Source organism: Crassostrea angulata, chromosome 6 (assembly GCF_025612915.1).
Source record: "Crassostrea angulata isolate pt1a10 chromosome 6, ASM2561291v2, whole genome shotgun sequence".
NCBI classification, from domain to species: domain Eukaryota; kingdom Metazoa; phylum Mollusca; class Bivalvia; order Ostreida; family Ostreidae; genus Magallana; species Magallana angulata.
Genome location: NC_069116.1, coordinates 18789503 through 18808365, shown reverse-complemented (window position 1 = coordinate 18808365; position 18863 = coordinate 18789503). Strand labels below are relative to the sequence as shown.

Below are 18863 nucleotides of genomic sequence, written 5' to 3'. Positions count from 1 at the left end.
GGTGGCTGACCTATTGTCGTTGGTCGTGCGTCGTCCGTTACCAATTTTACATTTTAACATCTTGAAAGCTACAAGGACTTAGGTAAATTGTCACTTGGCCATGTTTAATAAAAAAATATATTTTTTTTAAGAATCTAATTTCATTTCCTTTGCAGTGTGTATGCTATAGTAGCAATAAACTGTATGCATGTTGTGTGCATTATAAATGAAACTGTGAATATAATAAGATTGATCATTAAAGGCGTGCATGTCTTTTTTTTTTTTTACCAAAAGTTTATTGTCTGTGGCCCCTGGAACTAGGGTATTCAACCAACTCTTACCCCCTTAATAAATCTTATGTTTGCAAACACCGGGGGTAACAGTCAGAGGAGTCTCGGATTAGGGTTTAGACAAAATGAAGCTTAAAATGCTAAAAATGCAAACATGAGACTCCATGACAGGTCCATCTAAAGGCTTTGATACCCCGGCAGACCTCTTGTTTTGTAATTTTGATTATCATAATGCAATACTTAATTATTCAATAAGCGTTAAAAATCAAGTGTATATGTGTTATGACAATGTTAATATATGTAGAAGTGGACACACTGTTCGTTTTAGTCTGGACAAAGGTTTTTTTTCATGTTCTTACTCACCAGTTCAAACGAACATAAATTATTTATAAATTAAAAACTCAAACACATATTCTATTCAATTTATTATCCTTGAGCTTTACAACTCATCGGAATACAAATTATAATACATATAAAATTATATACAAATGTGCAATGTGCAGTAAGTGAGTGGACATACCGGTATTAAGACAATATAATCATGTAAATATCTTAAAATATGAATGGACATAAATGTATGATAAGTAGCTTAAACTGTAGTATTATTACAATGCTGTGCTCTCATTTTGAAAGCGCTAGACAAATATTTTCTTATATAGATTATTGAGTTCCTTTGTATTGTTAACACTTAAAAGTTTAGCTAGCTTGAAAACACTTGTGTTTTTTTTTGTAATAAAAACTCTTTATATATTTCCTTCGTAATTAAGCATAAAAAGGACATATGAGTATAAAGTGGAACTCATCATCTAAATCTTTTTTATTACAATGATTGCAAAATCTTTCATTTCTTGGTACCTTGTTGTGTCGACCTTTTTCAATATTTTAAGAGTGTGATGAAGTTCGAAAAATAGTTATAAATTTTTTTGAAATATATTTAATCGGTCTCCTAAGATAAGTTTGCAAACAAAAATTATCCACAATGTGTTGATATAACATACTCTTCGGAGATGTCGAAAAAGATGACATCAAACTTTGTTTATAAATATCTAATATAGCTTGTATGTTTTACATTGATTTGAACAAGTTTCGTCAAACAAATATTTTAGACCCATGCTAGACAACTCGCTTTGTATGGAAACCATCCAGTTATCGTTATTGACAAGCATGCTTTCGTATGCCTCCTTCAAGATAATGTTATTTGTATTTTTAATTTTTAACCAGTATTTGAAAATTCGTAGCTTTCTTCTAATATACAAAGGTTATCTACCCAGTTCATAATAAACTAAATTATTTGTAGTTTTTTTGTTGACCCCAAGAATTCTCTTACAAAAATTGAGACGTACCTTTTCTATATCGGGTGCTTTGTGGAAACCCCAAATTTCACAGGCATACAAAAGAATACTATATACATACGTATCAAATACAGAACATTGAGTTTTAACATTAAAAGAATAATTTTTCATAGTGTTTGACATTGCAAAAAGTGCTTTTGGTCCTTGATCTGCTACATATTTTTGTGTTTGTAAAAATTACCAAGATACTTAAAAGTATTCACAACTTCTAGTTTTTGTTCATTGTATGACCAGCTTTCAGCTCATATGTAGGAACTGCTTCGCCTGCGTCTGTGCAACAGACTTCATTTTAAATCAAAAATTTTACCAACTAACGCGGGTTATGTATTTTTTCTGCAATGTCGCTACCTTCATATCCCAAATAAATCACCAAAGAAAGCATTTTATTGTTTAAATGAGTCAAGTATGGTACAATAAAACAATGTTGTATTATGAATTTAACTCGGGCTAGGTTACGTACTATCAACGCGAATTTACCTAGTGATTTGTTAAAGCCGACCTCACTGTAATGTTACCAGTCTTGGTTATATCTGTGAAGTGTAAGCGTGCACTTATCATGTGTTATGTGTCACGGAGGTGCCCGGCAATTCTTTTTAATTACACATATTTGAAAGACGGCTTATAACTATTTACAAGTTTATTCACATTATTCCAAGGAATAGTCACATTACATACTATGTTAAATCCATGTGCACTTCTAAATCTCCAACTCTATTCCATACTCAATTAAATTCTACTCTAATACCGCTCATCATATATATACTATTAGGCTCCAATTGATGATTATCTTAAATCATTAGTTCCAATCTATTAATTAATTAGCTCCATTTCTACATCTATCTCTATAAAATTCTAATCATCTTGTCTGAACTACAACTTGACCTTGGCTCCCAATTCTACAAACAATAGCTCCCATAGCTCCAATAATTAAAAGCCCATAAAACTTGACCACTCTAGACATTGCTCCATTCTTAATCACCCAAACACAGCTTCATCTTTCTGAACAGCGTATTCTCAAATCTGTAACTCTATATAAATCACTATTAACTTATACACTAAAATTTAGCACTCATGATATGCAATATGACACAGGTGATGTTTAGGTGATATCTAATCATGTGATACAATGATATACATGTTCAGATTTAGGACATGCATTACTATTTAAATGTACTAAGAAATCTGCTTTTCTTGGATATTGTATGTGAAGAGAGGTAAGTATCATATATACTACTTGTGTAGTTACCAACTGTTATATAAGTTAAATGACAAACAATTTGTAATTCTCTGTAAATTGTTATGGTTACAGGATTTTTACATTAAAAAGTAATTTTATATTAAAATTGATATCAGATGCTTGTTTTTAAATTTAAATATGTTCATAAAAAAAATCCATTGTTCTAAAAGAATTGCTTCTAAAAAAATTGGTGCATCACTCTTTCAAATTAATTATTACTTGTCACAGCTATTTTTTTTACAATATTATATAGAAATGTAACATATTCAATTTGTCATCTCCCTCAACTACAGGTCAATTTAAATTACTTTAAATTTATATATAAATTTAAGTTATAAAAAAAATTGAGCTACCCACACAAACTTTTTAAAATCCCAAATTATTGTAAACTAACACCAAATATTTGTCTTAAATTTAAAAACAAGACAGTACTTAGATTATTGTAGGTTGAGTAAGTTTTATTCATTTTTCTTACAATTATGGTAAATTTGATCAAATCACAGGTTGCTGTACAAAACCAGAATTCATACAATACAGTCCTTGTTTGCTAGCTCTCAGTAAACTTATTTTAGGAATTTGTGTAAAGTGATCTTCCATTGAATTCTACCCAGATTGTGACAGTGCTCATGTAGATAAAGTCAACCATGTAAATAAGACTAAAAAAAGAGTTGCCAAAAAGCAATTACTGTGATTGATTGATAATAATAATTTACATTTTCAACTGTTTTTGTCTGTGATAACATTTAATATTCAATTTTGAACCCAGTAACTTCATAAAACTTAAGTGACACAAAATGGGCGTGTCTTACAGCATAACCGAGAAACTGTATTGGCTGCGTCGCGTAGTAATACAAAGCATGTGCTACATAAAAAATAGTGGTGTTAAAATGATGTTGTTTTAAAGTGTACAAATTGGAAATAATATAAATATAAGTAATAAGGAATCATTCTTTGAATATTTTGAGGTGATAATTTCGGTCGTGGTCAAATCTATCATAAAGCCCTTGGGGCTTTGTTGGATTTGACCATGCCCCGACTGAAATTATCACCTCATAATATTCAAAGAACGATTCCTTATTCCTTAACTATTAACAGTTACAGTCTATGGATGAACGATTGTGGAAACCCGTTCTTTTAATATACATTAAACAACTTCTACAAATTCACCTAATTTCCAAGATCCCATTTCTCAGGATTTCCTTTGCGAATATGTAAAGATTCTGGTCGGAGTTGTAAAATTCCTTATATTGCAAGCCACAAATTTATGTGTCTCCTATCGGAAACGCTGATGTCTGGAAATGATATTTGATTATGATTGACTATTTAGGACATTTCATGTATTTTGTACATGAACAGGACTCATGTAATAGTTCAAAATCTAGAACTGTGACATTAAAAATGTTAAAATTAACATTGACCTTGGTGCCATTAATGCCTCTTACAGCTCTACATTTTAGATAAAGGATAACTATCATACATAGATCAGTGAATTTTTTTTGTGTGTACACAACTGATTCATTTATATCCATTTAACAGGATGTGCAGTAATGTATACAAATCTGCAAAAATGTCAACAATGGCACCAACTTTGCTATTTTAATATTGTTGATTTAGAATATGATTCATCTTTTTTTTTTAATGAATAAACAGCATAGGTACCCATTGAGTTACTATTATGTTGACAAATAATGTAGAAAAGTTCAAATCCAAAGAAACAATGCACATACATGTATTTGATATATTACTTTCTATCAGATGTAAGTTAAGATGTAGTTTATGTGAATAATGATTAAGATCAAATGGTTTGTTTTTTATTTTCATCTAGATTATTATTTATAGACAAATGGTACCATAGTTAGCTTTGGATTCATAAAAGTGATGTCAAGTTTCCTTCGCAAACTAGTGCGGAAAAAGTATGTGGATCCCTTCAGTATCACAGACACCAAGTTATCCAGATGTTTGACCACATTAGATTTAACTGCCCTAGGTATGTACGCTAATGGTAGTTTTCTTCTGCATTATTATTGAATTTCTACTTCCTGTAACAATACATGTATATCTTTAAATGAAGTGATAAGCAAACTGCATGGGCAATATAAACACAAAGGTTAGAGAATTTCTGATAGATGCAGATTGGCATCATCCATAAATTTGTCCATTTTCGTTGTTTGTTTTCCACGATCAGCTCCAAACATTAAATCATTACATGGTAAATTGAGTAATACTTATGTAACCTTGAATAAAAAAACAACTTTTGAGTTGTATTATACATGAGCTGAACATTTTTCTGAGTTTTACATATTGAGAATTGAATGTAATCTACTTTTTCCTAATCTAAATATTAATTACTGTATTTTGCAGGGATAGGGAGTACCCTGGGAGCTGGGATCTATGTTGTGGCTGGTCAGGTAGCCAAAGACACAGCGGGCCCAGCTGTCATCCTGTCCTTCCTTATAGCAGCTTTAGCCTCGGTGTTAGCAGGTATTGCGCAATCAGGGCTGTTGCATAACTGTAATCAGCTGACTTGATCTGTATTAATTTGATAAAGTTTATTTTATGTGGGATTATGAAATGAGGATGGAGAGATTTATCATGATGTCCTAATTCATTTGTAATTTTGTGGAGATTAGTATGGTAATTCGGGCCAATGCATTATACAAATATTGTACACTTAGTTTACCTGTTAATCAAATGGTCCTTTAAATGCTGATTGCCATCACTTGTGATTTTAAAGGTTTATGCTATGCTGAGTTTGGAGCCAGGGTCCCTAAGACAGGGTCAGCCTATGTGTACAGTTATGTCACAGTCGGAGAGTTCATGGCCTTTGTCATTGGGTGGAACCTGATCCTGGAGTATGTGATAGGTAAGTCAGAACAGGAAAATTAAAAAAAAAAGCATGCCCTTGTCAAATCATTCTATTATGATATCTAGTTTTGTAAAATCTTGTAATTTGTTGTTTTTCAGGGACGGCTAGCGTAGCTCGTGCATGGAGCTCGTACTTTGATTCACTGATCCATAAATCAATCCAAACCTTCTTCAGGGACAACATGCCCATGAGTATTGGGGGTCTATCTCCTTATCCAGATTTCTTTGCTTTTGGCATCACCCTCCTACTCACATGTATGTAATTTATCTGTAAAACTTTTGTTTTTGAAAAGATGGCAATCTTATTGAATTAATCTCTCTGATAACTTATGGATCTTGTTATATTTTTATCTGTAAAACTCTATTATTAACTTGCAGGTATACTAACTTTAGGAGTGAAAGAATCCTCAAGGTTTAACAACATTTTCACAGGAGTGAACCTTCTGGTGGTGTTGTATGTTGTCATTTGTGGATTCATTAAGGCAGACCTGAGTAATTGGTCTCTACCTAAACCTCCGGTTTGTTGTTTTTAAAAAAAATCACAATATGATAATCTTTTGATATGCATTGAAATGTTTAGAAATCAAGATTTTGGCAAAAATAAGATTATGATGTGTGGTAATTCTCGCTACGTAGAATTAAGGAAAAAAGTGATTCTAAAGTATATTACGATAGTACGTAATTCAGAGTGGCAACACTAAGGAAATTCAGATTTCATATGTAAATCTTTCGCTTCTTGCAATAGTATATGCTTTTTGTCTGACAGCTGAACTCTACAACTGACAAAGCAGGAGATGGTGGATTTCTCCCATTTGGTTTTTCGGGAGTGATGTCGGGAGCAGCTACTTGTTTCTATGCTTTTGTGGGATTTGACTGTATCGCTACTACAGGTTAGAAAAAGATAAGAAAGTGATGTTTACATTTCCCCACTGCATACAGCTGTGACAGCTTTCCTAGTACATGTGTTTGCTTTATTCAGTCCCTTTCTTGATACACATGCACCTTATTTACTGGTACATTTTGGTACATGTTCTTATAAATCTGTTTTCAGCGACTTTTAAAATAATTTTCATGCTATTCAGACACAGAAATTCTGACAATTTAAAAGTTTATTTTGTTTCATCTAATTGTATAAAAAGAATTACACTTATTTTGTCGCTGCAACAACCTTATATATAATAAGACAGTATGTTGTCGCAAATCTTATCATCAAATCATTGCCTCTTTGAATCGTTAGTATGTTTTAACAGGGGAGGAAGTCAAGAACCCACAGAAAGCCATCCCCATCAGCATTGTCCTGTCTCTATTTGGGTGTTTCCTGGCCTACTTCGGAGTATCGGCAGCCATTACTCTGATGAGTCCGTACTACCTCCTAGACCATGATGCTCCCCTCCCCGAGGTCTTCTCTCAAGTGGGCTGGGACGTGGCCCGATATATCATAGCTGTGGGGGCAGTATGTGGTCTTTCCACCAGGTAAAATCTCAGGAAGGGCTCAAGACCTTGTTTTCTATTCAGAAATTGAAAAGATTTACTCCATTATTTAAAACAAATGATGACAAAGGATTATAATTGTTTCAGTCTCCTTGGTGCCATGTTTCCATTGCCCCGAGTCATCTATGCAATGGCCAGTGATGGTCTACTCTTTCAGTTTCTTGGCACTGTTAGTGAGAGGTTTAAAACACCTGTGGCAGGCACGCTTCTCTCTGGACTGTTTGCAGGTGACTTAAGTTTAATGAAAAAAGGAAATTTGTTTGAATCAAATAAGGAAGAATATTTTTCTAACTTTTTTTTTTTAAAACAGGGTTCATGGCAATGATGTTTGACCTTAAAGAGCTAGTGGACATGATGTCCATAGGAACCTTGTTAGCATATACTCTTGTAGCTGTTAGTGTTTTATTGTTAAGGTAAATATGTCTGATCATTTAGAATTAATCTAAGATTAGGTAAAGCAATTCATTTTTCCACTTCATTTTCAATGTTAGCTATTTATTATTATGTACCCATTGAAGGAGTTTGGAAAAAAAACTGGTTTTCATTTGCAGGTACAGAGTGAATTCCTTTAACCAATACAGGGCAGATGACGGGTGAGACAAACAACATTAATAAATGTATCCCAAATAATTTAGCTTCCTAAATGCCAGGGACTTTGTTAGACCTTTGAATATTTTAGTGATAAACATTTGAAATTCTTTGTTGTTATACAAATATTCAACTTACCTGTAAAAGAAATTTTTCACATTTTTCATGTTCTAATGTCTAATTATTTGTTGCGTGTTTTTCCAGAGATTCATTGATATTAAATGACACCAGTTCAGTCGGATATTTACAACAAATGTTCAACCATAAACTTCTCGCTCCTACTCACCTGTCAGAAACTGTCTCATTTTGGAATATCACCATTATATGTAAGTATCCTTATAAAATTGGATAGGTGCATGGAGATGAAATAATATTTACTGATGACAAGTGTTAAGTGATTGAAGTTAACTTAACACTAATTTAATTTCCTTTCAGGTGTGTTGATCATTGCCGAGTCTTTAATACTCATTTTTCTTGAGGACTTCATTTCATCTGGTGTTTGGTGGTCCATAGCACTAGTTAGTGTTGTTGGTCTCCTCATATTCATTCTTGTTTATTCAACATGGCTACAACCCCAAAATCAGGATTTAGTCAACTTTAAGGTAAGTTTGAAAACCAAACCTCACCACTTCCAGTTGATTCATGTGAATTGGGCACCAAGATGTGAAGCAAAATCTGAACATACAACTTGATGGTGGTACATGTGGTACAGCTGTGCCAACTAATGTTGAAGGGAATGTTTGCAACAATAGTTTTGAATTTTGAAGTACATGTGTTTTACAACATCTGATAAATCTGATGTTTTTCATTTTGATACAGGGGCCTCTTCTTCCAATCCTACCTGTGATCAGTGTCTTTGTTAACGTTTATCTAATGCTCAAACTGTCATCTGCCACTTGGATCAGGTTTGGAGTTTGGATGTTTTTGGGTAGGTGACATGGAATCAGAATCCCTCATCCTTTCACATTTCAATATCATAGTTCTTGTTGAGCTGCAAACAGTAAAAATTGAAATATTTGCTATATCTTTTTTTTATTCCTATGCACAGCTGATTCACAAAGCCTTTACATTAAAATATTTCACACAAGAAAAATGCAAATGCAATGCCTTTCTCTTGCAATGACCAAGTTTGACCTCAGCATTTGCACTTTGACCTATGACCTGTTATTTTCCTTCCTTCCAGGCTTTTTAATCTATTTCTCATACAGTCTCCACCACAGTGTAGAATCTCAGCACGACGAACACATTCCTCTCTCCCCGTGATCAGACCAAGACGAGAGCAGCGATGACAATATCTTTAGTGAAGATGAAGAAAGTGACCATGTTTTATGGAACAGAAAATAGATCTTAGCCCTTCAGAAATTCCTTCATAGAAATTTCATGCTTTAATATCTCTTTCTATTGATGGTGCCTTTAAATGCAGCAAGTGATTTACAGAGTTATTTTACAAGAGATTATTTAAATTATGAAGAGTATTTTTATTGGATTTTTGCTCTGTCAATTTCCAGGGTTCATTATCTACTTTGCCTATGGAGTTTGGTTCAGTCTTGTAAATGAAACGCTGCCAAATTTCACAATTGTGAACGAAAGAGAGGACGAACAGAATGAAACACGCCCTCTCCTCAAATAGAGCATGCAGATTTAAAACAAGAATCTTCCTGAATAAATCTATTTTGTGTGATTGGATCAAAGCAGCTAGGTTTTAAAAAAGAATTCCATAAATTTTTATTATTTGTTAGCTGTGATATTATATATCGTCATTGTATGTGATGAAAGTGATATTTAATGTGGATGGTGGATTTAAATGTGAACTTTATTTATGGAGTCAATCATGGAAGTTAAATACTAGTCTTGTTGATAGACATTTTAGTCACGGGGAGAGAGAACACAGAAACTCACAACAGTAGGTGCCTTGCACCTGGCAGGTTGCTTGGGTACTTGGGAGTCAACTATCATAGTGTTGTAGATAATGAGACATTAGAATTCTTAATCATATTATTGATGATTATTTGTAGTTGACAGCATTTTTTATGCATAGTCATGATTATAATGTTTACATTAGATGTAAGTATACATGCATGACTACCTATAAATCAAGTCAGTTTACGGAAAACTTCTCTAAGAAAATGGTGACTGTCCATTGTAAAAAGAATAAGTAAGTGATCATACCAACTGTTCTTAAATGTAATGTTTCTTTTAAATATCATCTTTTAATGTATATTAACCAAATTATCGGTTTAAAGGGCTATAATGGGTTCATAATTGAAACTAATAAAACTGAAATAATTAAATGCATTCCAAAATCTTCAAATAGTATCATGATTGCTGTCCAACCATATTCTTGTCAATGTGATTAAAAAAAGAAAACAATCATTTCAAACAAAACATTTAAAAGTATGGCCCACTAATACATATGAATGTTATTTTGTTTCAATGAAGATTGCATCGGACATTTCCATGAAAATAACAGATGATACTGTTACATGAAAGTTGTACCTTTCAATTTTTTAAGAATTCAAATATCATAAAATAGTGTTTTATTTTTTGTTGTAATGGATATGCCATTTTGTTCATTGTCTATTGCCTTTTGTCTTCGTTTGTCAACGTCTGTTAACAATTTTACATTAATTTTTAACTTCTTGAAAACTATAAAATACCAATTGTTACTATTTTTGGTTTGAAGCATCGGTATCTAAATTGTATTTATGACCTTACTACCCCCAGGATCACAAAGGCAGGGCCAAAGAAAGCCAAATTTTCAAAAATCTTCTTTAATCCAGAAAAACTACAAATGCGTGGATATGAAGTAAATAAAGCCCTCTACCAAAATTGTGAAATTCATGACACCTAGGTAAGGGGTTCAGACTCTATGGTGGGGCCGATATGGCCATATAGTAAAAATGTATTTACTCATAGACAATCTTCATCTCTACTCCCATATACGGTATATATATTTGAAAAAAAAACTAAATGCATATTTATGATGTTCAGGGGTTTAGGCCCCAAGGCCATAGGGCAGGCCAATATGGACATGCATAAAGTGAAAATGCATTAGTAATATAAGAACTTACAACTTAGAAATATTTCTTCTTTACTTCCACAGTAGGGGAAGATAAATAAACTAATTGCATTGCTATTATGTCCATGAATTAGGAATTTCACTGCCCATGCGACAGAGGTTCAGACTTTTTCTTTTACATTTGGGGGGGGGGGGGTAAAGCCATAATAGTGAAGCTACATATTGTGTATGGTTATTGCGTCAATACGAAACGATTATGTACCTACTAGAGTTAATAAACTATTTTTTGTCAGTCTGTGATGTATGTACTTATCATGTTCCTATGTTATGTTATTAATATGTAAACCTTTGAGACGATTGTCTTACGAAAATAAAGAACTTGAACATATATTTGTTTAAGTCACTGGGTCACTAGGGTGGCTGACCTATTGTCGTTGGTCGTGCGTCGTCCGTTACCAATTTTACATTTTAACATCTTGAAAGCTACAAGGACTTAGGGAAATTGTCACTTGGCCATGTTTAATAAAAAATTATATTTTTTTAAGAATCTAATTTCATTTCCTTTGCAGTGTGTATGCTATAGTAGCAATAAACTGTATGCATGTTGTGTGCATTATAAATGAAACTGTGAATATAATAAGATTGATCATTAAAGGCCTGCATGTCTTCTTTTTTTTTTTTACCAAAAGTTTATTGTCTGTGGCCCCTGGAACTAGGATATTCAACCAACCCTTACCCCCTTAATAAATCTTATGTTTGCAAACACCGGGGGTAACAGTCAGAGGAGTCTCGGATTAGGGTTTAGACAAAATGAAGCTTAAAATGCTAAAAATGCAAACATGAGACTCCATGATAGGTCCATCTAAAGGCTTTGATACCCCGGCAGACCTCTTGTTTTGTAATTTTGATTATCATAATGCAATACTTAATTATTCAATAAGCGTTAAAAATCAAGTGTATATGTGTTATGACAATGTTAATATATGTAGAAGTTGACACACTGTTCGTTTTAGTCTGGACAAAGGGTTTTTTTCATGTTCTTACTAGTGCTGAAACGAATGTTCGAATATTCGCGAATGAATAGTAAATTTCTAATATTCGAATGTATATTTAGCATTCGAATATTCGATCACATGTTAAACACCCATATCAAGCACTGTAAACTATGCAGCATCGTGTTATTTCATTTTACTCGGAACGAAAGTAAATATAAAGCCATCTATGACTGCCATGCTTGGTAGAGTCTATTACTTGACCCAGTAATAGACTCTTCCGCCATGCTTGTTTACCTTGAAAGTAAAAGCAGGGTTTACATCGAACGGAGACAAACATTCTAGATTTTTCAATTCATTTCAGACGCTGAAGAAAAAAATGCTTAACTGTTTGAACGAGTGTGAGCTACGGAGAGTTAATATCGAAAGGTACATCGAAAGTTTCTTTTAAAAGATACATCGATATAATTTGTTTTGTTTTTTTAAATAAACAGAACATTTCCGGAGTTATGAGCGTTATCAGTTTTCTGTTTAATACTATATCAAACATGGCGGAAATATTTGGACTGACTTACGAAGCTACGTATCGGTCTCATACAAGAGTCAGGACTGCAGTATATTATTAAAGAAGAAATAAATCTTTTGATTGTAGATGATGGAAATTTTTAAAAAATCAGTATATTATTATTTGCTTAAAAATTAAATGCGCACCCAATTCAATGGATACTCATGCATTGTCAACTTCGAATTGACATGTTTAAGCAGTCTACACGTACACCCACTTCGTAATACAAACTATCATATATGCTTAATACATTGTCTATTACGTCTACGAATATTCGAATACGAATCGAATAGTAGTCACGAATATTCGAATACTGATTTATGGTATTCGTTTCAGCACTAGTTCTTACTCACCAGTTCAAACGAACATAAATTATTTATAAATTAAAAACTCAAACACATATTCTATTCAATTTATTATCCTTGAGCTTTACAACTCATCGGAATACAAATTATAATACATATAAAATTATATATGTGACGTTTGTGACCAAATGCAGAATTGTATTTTTATAATGTAATGCTTTTTGACATGTTCCCCTTATTTACCGTTTGCATTTTACAGCGAGATATCTTAATTTGCACTATTATTACTTACTGCATCAGATGAACGTGATTATTTGATTGTATTTCAATCTTCCAGGTCTTTTATTTTCGTTGGCAAGCTCTACTTTAAACGTTTTCATGATTTTTTCCAAGTCTGTATCTTTTTGTTTTTACATACCGCCATTAGTGTTATTGAATTTCAGTATATCACGCCCGATGCAAATCATAACTTTTGTGGGAACATACTAAAGACCTGAAATACTAATGACCTGAAAGACCTGAAATTTTTAAGGCGTCGAGCTAATGCTCGGCAGCCTTCTAGCGATCGTCTGGATTGGCAATCGTCCAAAAATTCACGCTCTGCACCGCCTTTTAAATGCGCATAAGAAATAAGTTCCTTAAAGTATTAAACGTATTACAAGATTTTTTTCTTCCATTTATTCAACTAAATTGTGTACAAAAAACCCAACTTTGCCTCCCTGGTGATTGACAACTCATTGCATAAGAATAAATTTGCTTAATCAAGAAATGGCGGATGAATACAATCAGGCCTAAGTGTAAAGATTCACTAAATATTATTTTAGTTTATCGCTTACATTTTAATTGGAGACCGTGCCCGATAGAAATAACATTTTAGATGTAAATTTATTTGTTATCGGACACGGTCTCCAAAATAAATGTAAGCGATAAACGTATCTAGTAATTTCGTTGCAAAAAATAAACTCGATAATGCAATTGGTTTGGTCGAGCATTTTAGATAGCACGTGTTGTGGATTTGTTTGTAAACAACCATACCATAGGAAATCTTGTTTCAAGCGGGAATTGAAATAAATAAATGTATGTTTTATTATTATCATTAGGGACACACTGTTAATGTATTTAAATTATGAACCTGTGAAAGTTGTTCAAAGACTGTTTGAAGCAGAAAGAAACAAATTATATTTGAACTTTGAAATTTCTTCGATTTTTGCAATTACGATGAGTTATTGTATTAAAAAAGCACCACTACCTATTTTATTAGAACATATACTGATTTTTGTTTTTAAAGCAGCAGAAAACATAATTCATATATTTTTCTATTCCAAGTCTAATATCATTTGATATGACTACTAGTACAGAAATTCAAATTATTGGTATCATTCTATATAAAAGAAAAAAATGTCAGCTCGACGCCTTCGTGGCCGTTCCGGCCTTTGATTTATAAATGATACTTTTATAAGATTTTAGTCAAATGAAATTATTTTGTGGGGGTTTAAATCATATTTCCAGGTATAATTTTGTTTTAAAAAATATCATAATGATCAGTTATTCAAGCAGAAATATGAAAGACCTGAAAATTTGAATTGACCTGAAAATTTCAAATGACCTGAAATTTTATATAATTGATATAGATGATACTTTTATCAGATTTTGGTCAAATGAAATTACTTTGTGGGGGTTTAAATCATATTTCCAGGTATAATTTTGTTCAAAAAAATATCATAATGATCAGTTATTCAAGCAGAAATATGAAAGACCTGAAAATTTGAATTGACCTGAAAATTTCAAATGACCTGAAATTTTATATAATTGATATAAATGATACTTTTATCAGATTTTGGTCAAATGAAATTACTTTATGGGGGTTTAAATCATATTTCCATGTATAATTTTGTTCAAAAAAATATCATAATGATCAGTTATTCAAGCAGAAATGTGAAAGACCTGAAAATTTGAATTGACCTGAAAATTTAAATGACCTGAAATTTTATATAATAGATATAAATGATACTTTTATAAGATTTTGGTCTAATGAAATTACTTTGTGGGGGTTTAAATCATATTTCCAGGTATAATTTTGTTCAAAAAAATATCATAATGATCAGTTATTCAAGCAGAAATATGAAAGACCTGAAAATTTGAATTGACCTGAAATTTTCAAATGACCTGAAATTTTAAATGATTGATACATTTCTATGTTCTGTGTCAATTTTAATGTCTATTGTAGAGTTTTTATCATATTTCCAGGTATATATGTGTTAAAATATATCAAACCGAAACATGGGCTGTTAGATGACCTACACAACTATACCATCACAAAATTTCAGGTCAGCCCAAATTTTCAGGTCAATTCAAATATTCAGGTTTTTCATATTCCTGTGTAAATAATATATTTTAACACTTATATACCTGGAAATATAATAAAAACTCACAAATAAACATTAAAACTGATACAGAACAAATAGAAATGTGTCAATTATATATAATTTCAGGTCAGCCCAGATTTTCAGGTCTTTCGTATTCCTGCGTAAATAATTGATCAGTATGATATATTTTAACACTTACATACCTGGAAATATGATTAAAAACTCACAAATAGACATTAAAACTGACACAGAACTTAGAAATGTTTCAATTATATATAATTTCAGGTCAGCTCAAATTTTCAGGTCAATTCAAATTTTAAGGTCTTTCGTACTCCTGCATTAATAATTGATCAGTCTGATATATTTTAACACTTATATACCTGGAAATATGATAAAAACTTACAAAAAGACATTAATATTGACACAGAACATAGAAATGTATCAATCATTTAAAATTTCAGGTCATTTGAAAATTTCAGGTCAATTCAAATTTTCAGGTCTTTCATATTTCTGCTTGAATAACTGATCATTATGATATTTTTTTAAACAAAATTATACCTGGAAATATGATTTAAACCCCTACAAAATAATTTCATTTGACTAAAATCTTATAAAAGTATCATTTATATAAAATTTCAGGTCTTTCAGGTCTTTCAGGTCATTAGTATTTCAGGTCTTTAGTACGTCCCACTTTTGTGCACTAGGTTTTATTGCAATTTCTGTGTTAAATTGTATTGTTGTATGGATTGCTGTAATTTTATTGGTCATATATTGTGTAAATCACCTAATTTAATTGTTGAATTATATTTTATATATTAGTCTTTGTTTATTGCCGGTGACTGCCGGTGGCTGCCGGTGCTGCCGGTGATCCTTAGGGAAGCGCGTGGGTCACCGGGGGGACTCTGTTTGTTTATATATAGGGGAGATCACTCTATCCGGTGGACTCGGGGTTTAGCAATTGAGGTTAGAGGGTGTTTTTATTACTACTTCGATTATTTTAGGTAGAATTAGGGGATTTTGAGTAATTTATTTATTATTTCATCGTTGTATTACGGGTTAATCTCGTTTACACGATATTTATTAATAATTAGGGAGTTTGTATTGGATTAATTTCGATACAGACGACATAGTTCATTTTATTTACGGTTAGACAAAGGGTTAATCTCTGAAGTCTTACCGTTTAAATAATTAGTAATCGTTAATAGTTCTCTGGAATTTTATTATTCTAAATAAGTGAATTATCGATATTTGATAATATATTGTTACAGTAGGAATAGTTTATTCGTAAATCTAGTTTTATTGTGGTATATAATTGTCAAAGTTTTGCGTTAAAAGTTAAGTGAGATATAGTCTGGTAATTCTAGATTATTTCTCGACTTCTATGATATTTATTCGTACACTAATCGGGTCATTCTCGTTTAGTGCGCCCCCCCCCTTTATTGAATTAACGTACACACGAAGGTTGTGCTAGTATCACTGTACAATTTGGGTAATTCCCGATTGTCAGTGATTTAATTGTAGGTGTACTTGTATTGTTGATTAGTTATATAATTATACGTCTTGTTATTTCATCGTTTAATAAATCTACGTAAACTTTAAATAAGTCTTATATTTAATTACCCTCGGTATAACTTAAATACGGGTCCAAGACACAGGTAATTCTTGTGTTGATTTATAAGAAGCAATATTTACGAGAAATTCGTAATTTGGTAGATTTAAACCCACGGGTAATTCTCGTGCAGGATAGCGTATATAATTTTGTGCAATATCCAGCGCTCAGGTCCGTTACATATACAAATGTGCAATGTGCAGTAAGTGAGTGGACATATTAAGACAATATAATCATGTAAATATCTTAAAATATGAATGGACATAAATGTATGATAAGTAGCTTAAACTGTAGTATTATTACAATGCTGTGCTCTCATTTTGAAAGCGCTAGACAAATATTTTCTTATATAGATTATTGAGTTCCTTTGTATTGTTAACACTTAAAAGTTTAGCTAGCTTGAAAACACTTGTGTTTTTTTGTAATAAAAACTCTTTATATATTTCCTTCGTAATTAAGCATAAAAAGGACATATGAGTGTAAAGTGGAACTCATCTTCTAAATCTTTTTTATTACAATGATTGCAAAATCTTTCATTTCTTGGTACCTTGTTGTGTCGACCTTTTTCAATATTTTAAGAGTGTGATGAAGTTCGAAAAATACTTATAAATTTTTTTGAAATATATTTAATCGGTCTCCTAAGATAAGTTTGCAAACAAAAATTATCCACAATGTGTTGATATAACCTACTCTTCGGAGATGTCGAAAAAGATGACATCAAACTTTGTTTATAAATATCTAATATATCTTGTATGTTTTACATTGATTTGAACAAGTTTCGTCAAACAAATATTTTAGACCCATGCTAGACAACTCGCTTTGTATGGAAACCATCCAGTTATCGTTATTGACAAGCATGCTTTCGTATGCCTCCTTCAAGATAATGTTATTTGTATTTTTAATTTTTAACCAGTATTTGAAAATTCGTAGCTTTCTTCTAATATACAAAGGTTATCTACCCAGCTCATAATAAACTAAATTATTTGTAGTTTTTTTGTTGACCCCAAGAATTCTCTTACAAAAATTGAGACGTACCTTTTCTATATCGGGTGCTTTGTGGAAACCCCAAATTTCACAGGCATACGAAAGAATACTATGTACATACGTATCAAATACAGAACATTGAGTTTTAACATTAAAAGAATAATTTTTCATAGTGGTTGACATTGCAAAAAGTGCTTTTCGTCCTTGATCTGCTACATATTTTTGTGTTTGTAAAAATTTTCCATTGAAGTTAAATAACATACCAAGATACTTGAAAGTATTCACAACTTCTAGTTTTTGTTCATGGTATGACCAGCTTTCAGCTCATATGTAGGAACTGCTTCGCCTGCGTCTGTGCAACAGACTTCATTTTAAATCAAAAATTTTACCAACTAATGCGGGTTATGTATTTTTTCTGCAATGTCGCTACCTTCATATCCCAAATAAATCACCAAAGAAAGCATTTTATTGTTTAAATGAGTCAAGTATGGTACAATAAAACAATGTTGTATATGAATTTAACTCGGGCTAGGTTACGTACTATCAACGCGAATTTACCTAGTGATTTGTTAAAGGCGACCTCACTGTAATGTTACCAGTCTTGGTTATATCTGTGAAGTGTAAGCGTGCACTTATCATGTGTTATGTGTCACGGAGGTGCCCGGCAATTCTTTTTAATTACACATATTTGAAAGACGGCTTAAAACTATTTACAAGTTTATTCACATTATTCCAAGGAATAGTCACATTACATACTATGTTTAATCCACGTGCACTTCTAAATCTCCAACTCTATTCCATACTCAATTAAATTCTACTCTAATACCGCCTTGATTCTAAAGCTCATCATATATATACTATTAGGCTCCAATTGATGATTATCTTAAATCATTAGTTCCAATCTATTAATTAATTAGCTCCATTTCTACATCTATCTCTATAAAATTCTAATCATCTTGTCTAAACTACAACTTGACATTGGCTCCCAATTCTACAAACAATAGCTCCCATAGCTCCAATAATTAAAAGCCCATAAAACTTGACCACTCTAGACATTGCTCCATTCTTAATCACCCAAACACAGCTTCATCTGTCTGAACAGCGTATTCTCAAATCTGTAACTCTATATAAATCACTATTAACTAATACACTAAAATTTAGCACTCATGATATGCAATATGACACGGGTGATGTTTGGCTGATATCTAATCATGTGATACA

General features: G+C 32.0%; 1 protein-coding gene across 2 annotated transcripts; it reads left to right on the top strand.

Moving 5' to 3' along the window:
• Window positions 1-2747: 2747 nt before the first annotated feature.
• On the top strand, window positions 2748-11211 carry LOC128189598 (high affinity cationic amino acid transporter 1-like). Of its 2 annotated transcripts, none has more exons than XM_052861259.1 (15): window positions 2748-2835; window positions 4684-4845; window positions 5220-5339; window positions 5593-5721; window positions 5823-5978; window positions 6102-6241; window positions 6490-6613; window positions 6974-7196; window positions 7302-7441; window positions 7525-7627; window positions 7766-7807; window positions 8007-8128; window positions 8238-8404; window positions 8622-8730; window positions 9311-11211. In XM_052861259.1, exons 2-15 carry the CDS (start codon window positions 4737-4739, stop codon window positions 9430-9432), a joined length of 1806 nt encoding a protein of 601 aa, XP_052717219.1. In that variant the 5' UTR covers window positions 2748-2835; window positions 4684-4736; the 3' UTR covers window positions 9433-11211. The 2 variants fall into 2 exon arrangements, with proteins under 2 accessions (XP_052717219.1, XP_052717220.1); XM_052861260.1 differs by having other exon boundaries at window positions 8986-11211.
• Window positions 11212-18863: the final 7652 nt, after the last annotated feature.

Excerpts from the sequence above, each read along its gene's own strand:
- LOC128189598 (XM_052861259.1), top strand. The coding sequence starts at position 4,737 with ATGTCAAGTTTCCTTCGCAAACTAGTGCGGAAAAAGTATGTGGATCCC. Across the intron at positions 5,340-5,592 it reads TTTAGCCTCGGTGTTAGCAG|GTTTATGCTATGCTGAGTTT; the intron begins GTATTGCGCAAT and ends GTGATTTTAAAG. Across the intron at positions 6,614-6,973 it reads TGACTGTATCGCTACTACAG|GGGAGGAAGTCAAGAACCCA; the intron begins GTTAGAAAAAGA and ends ATGTTTTAACAG.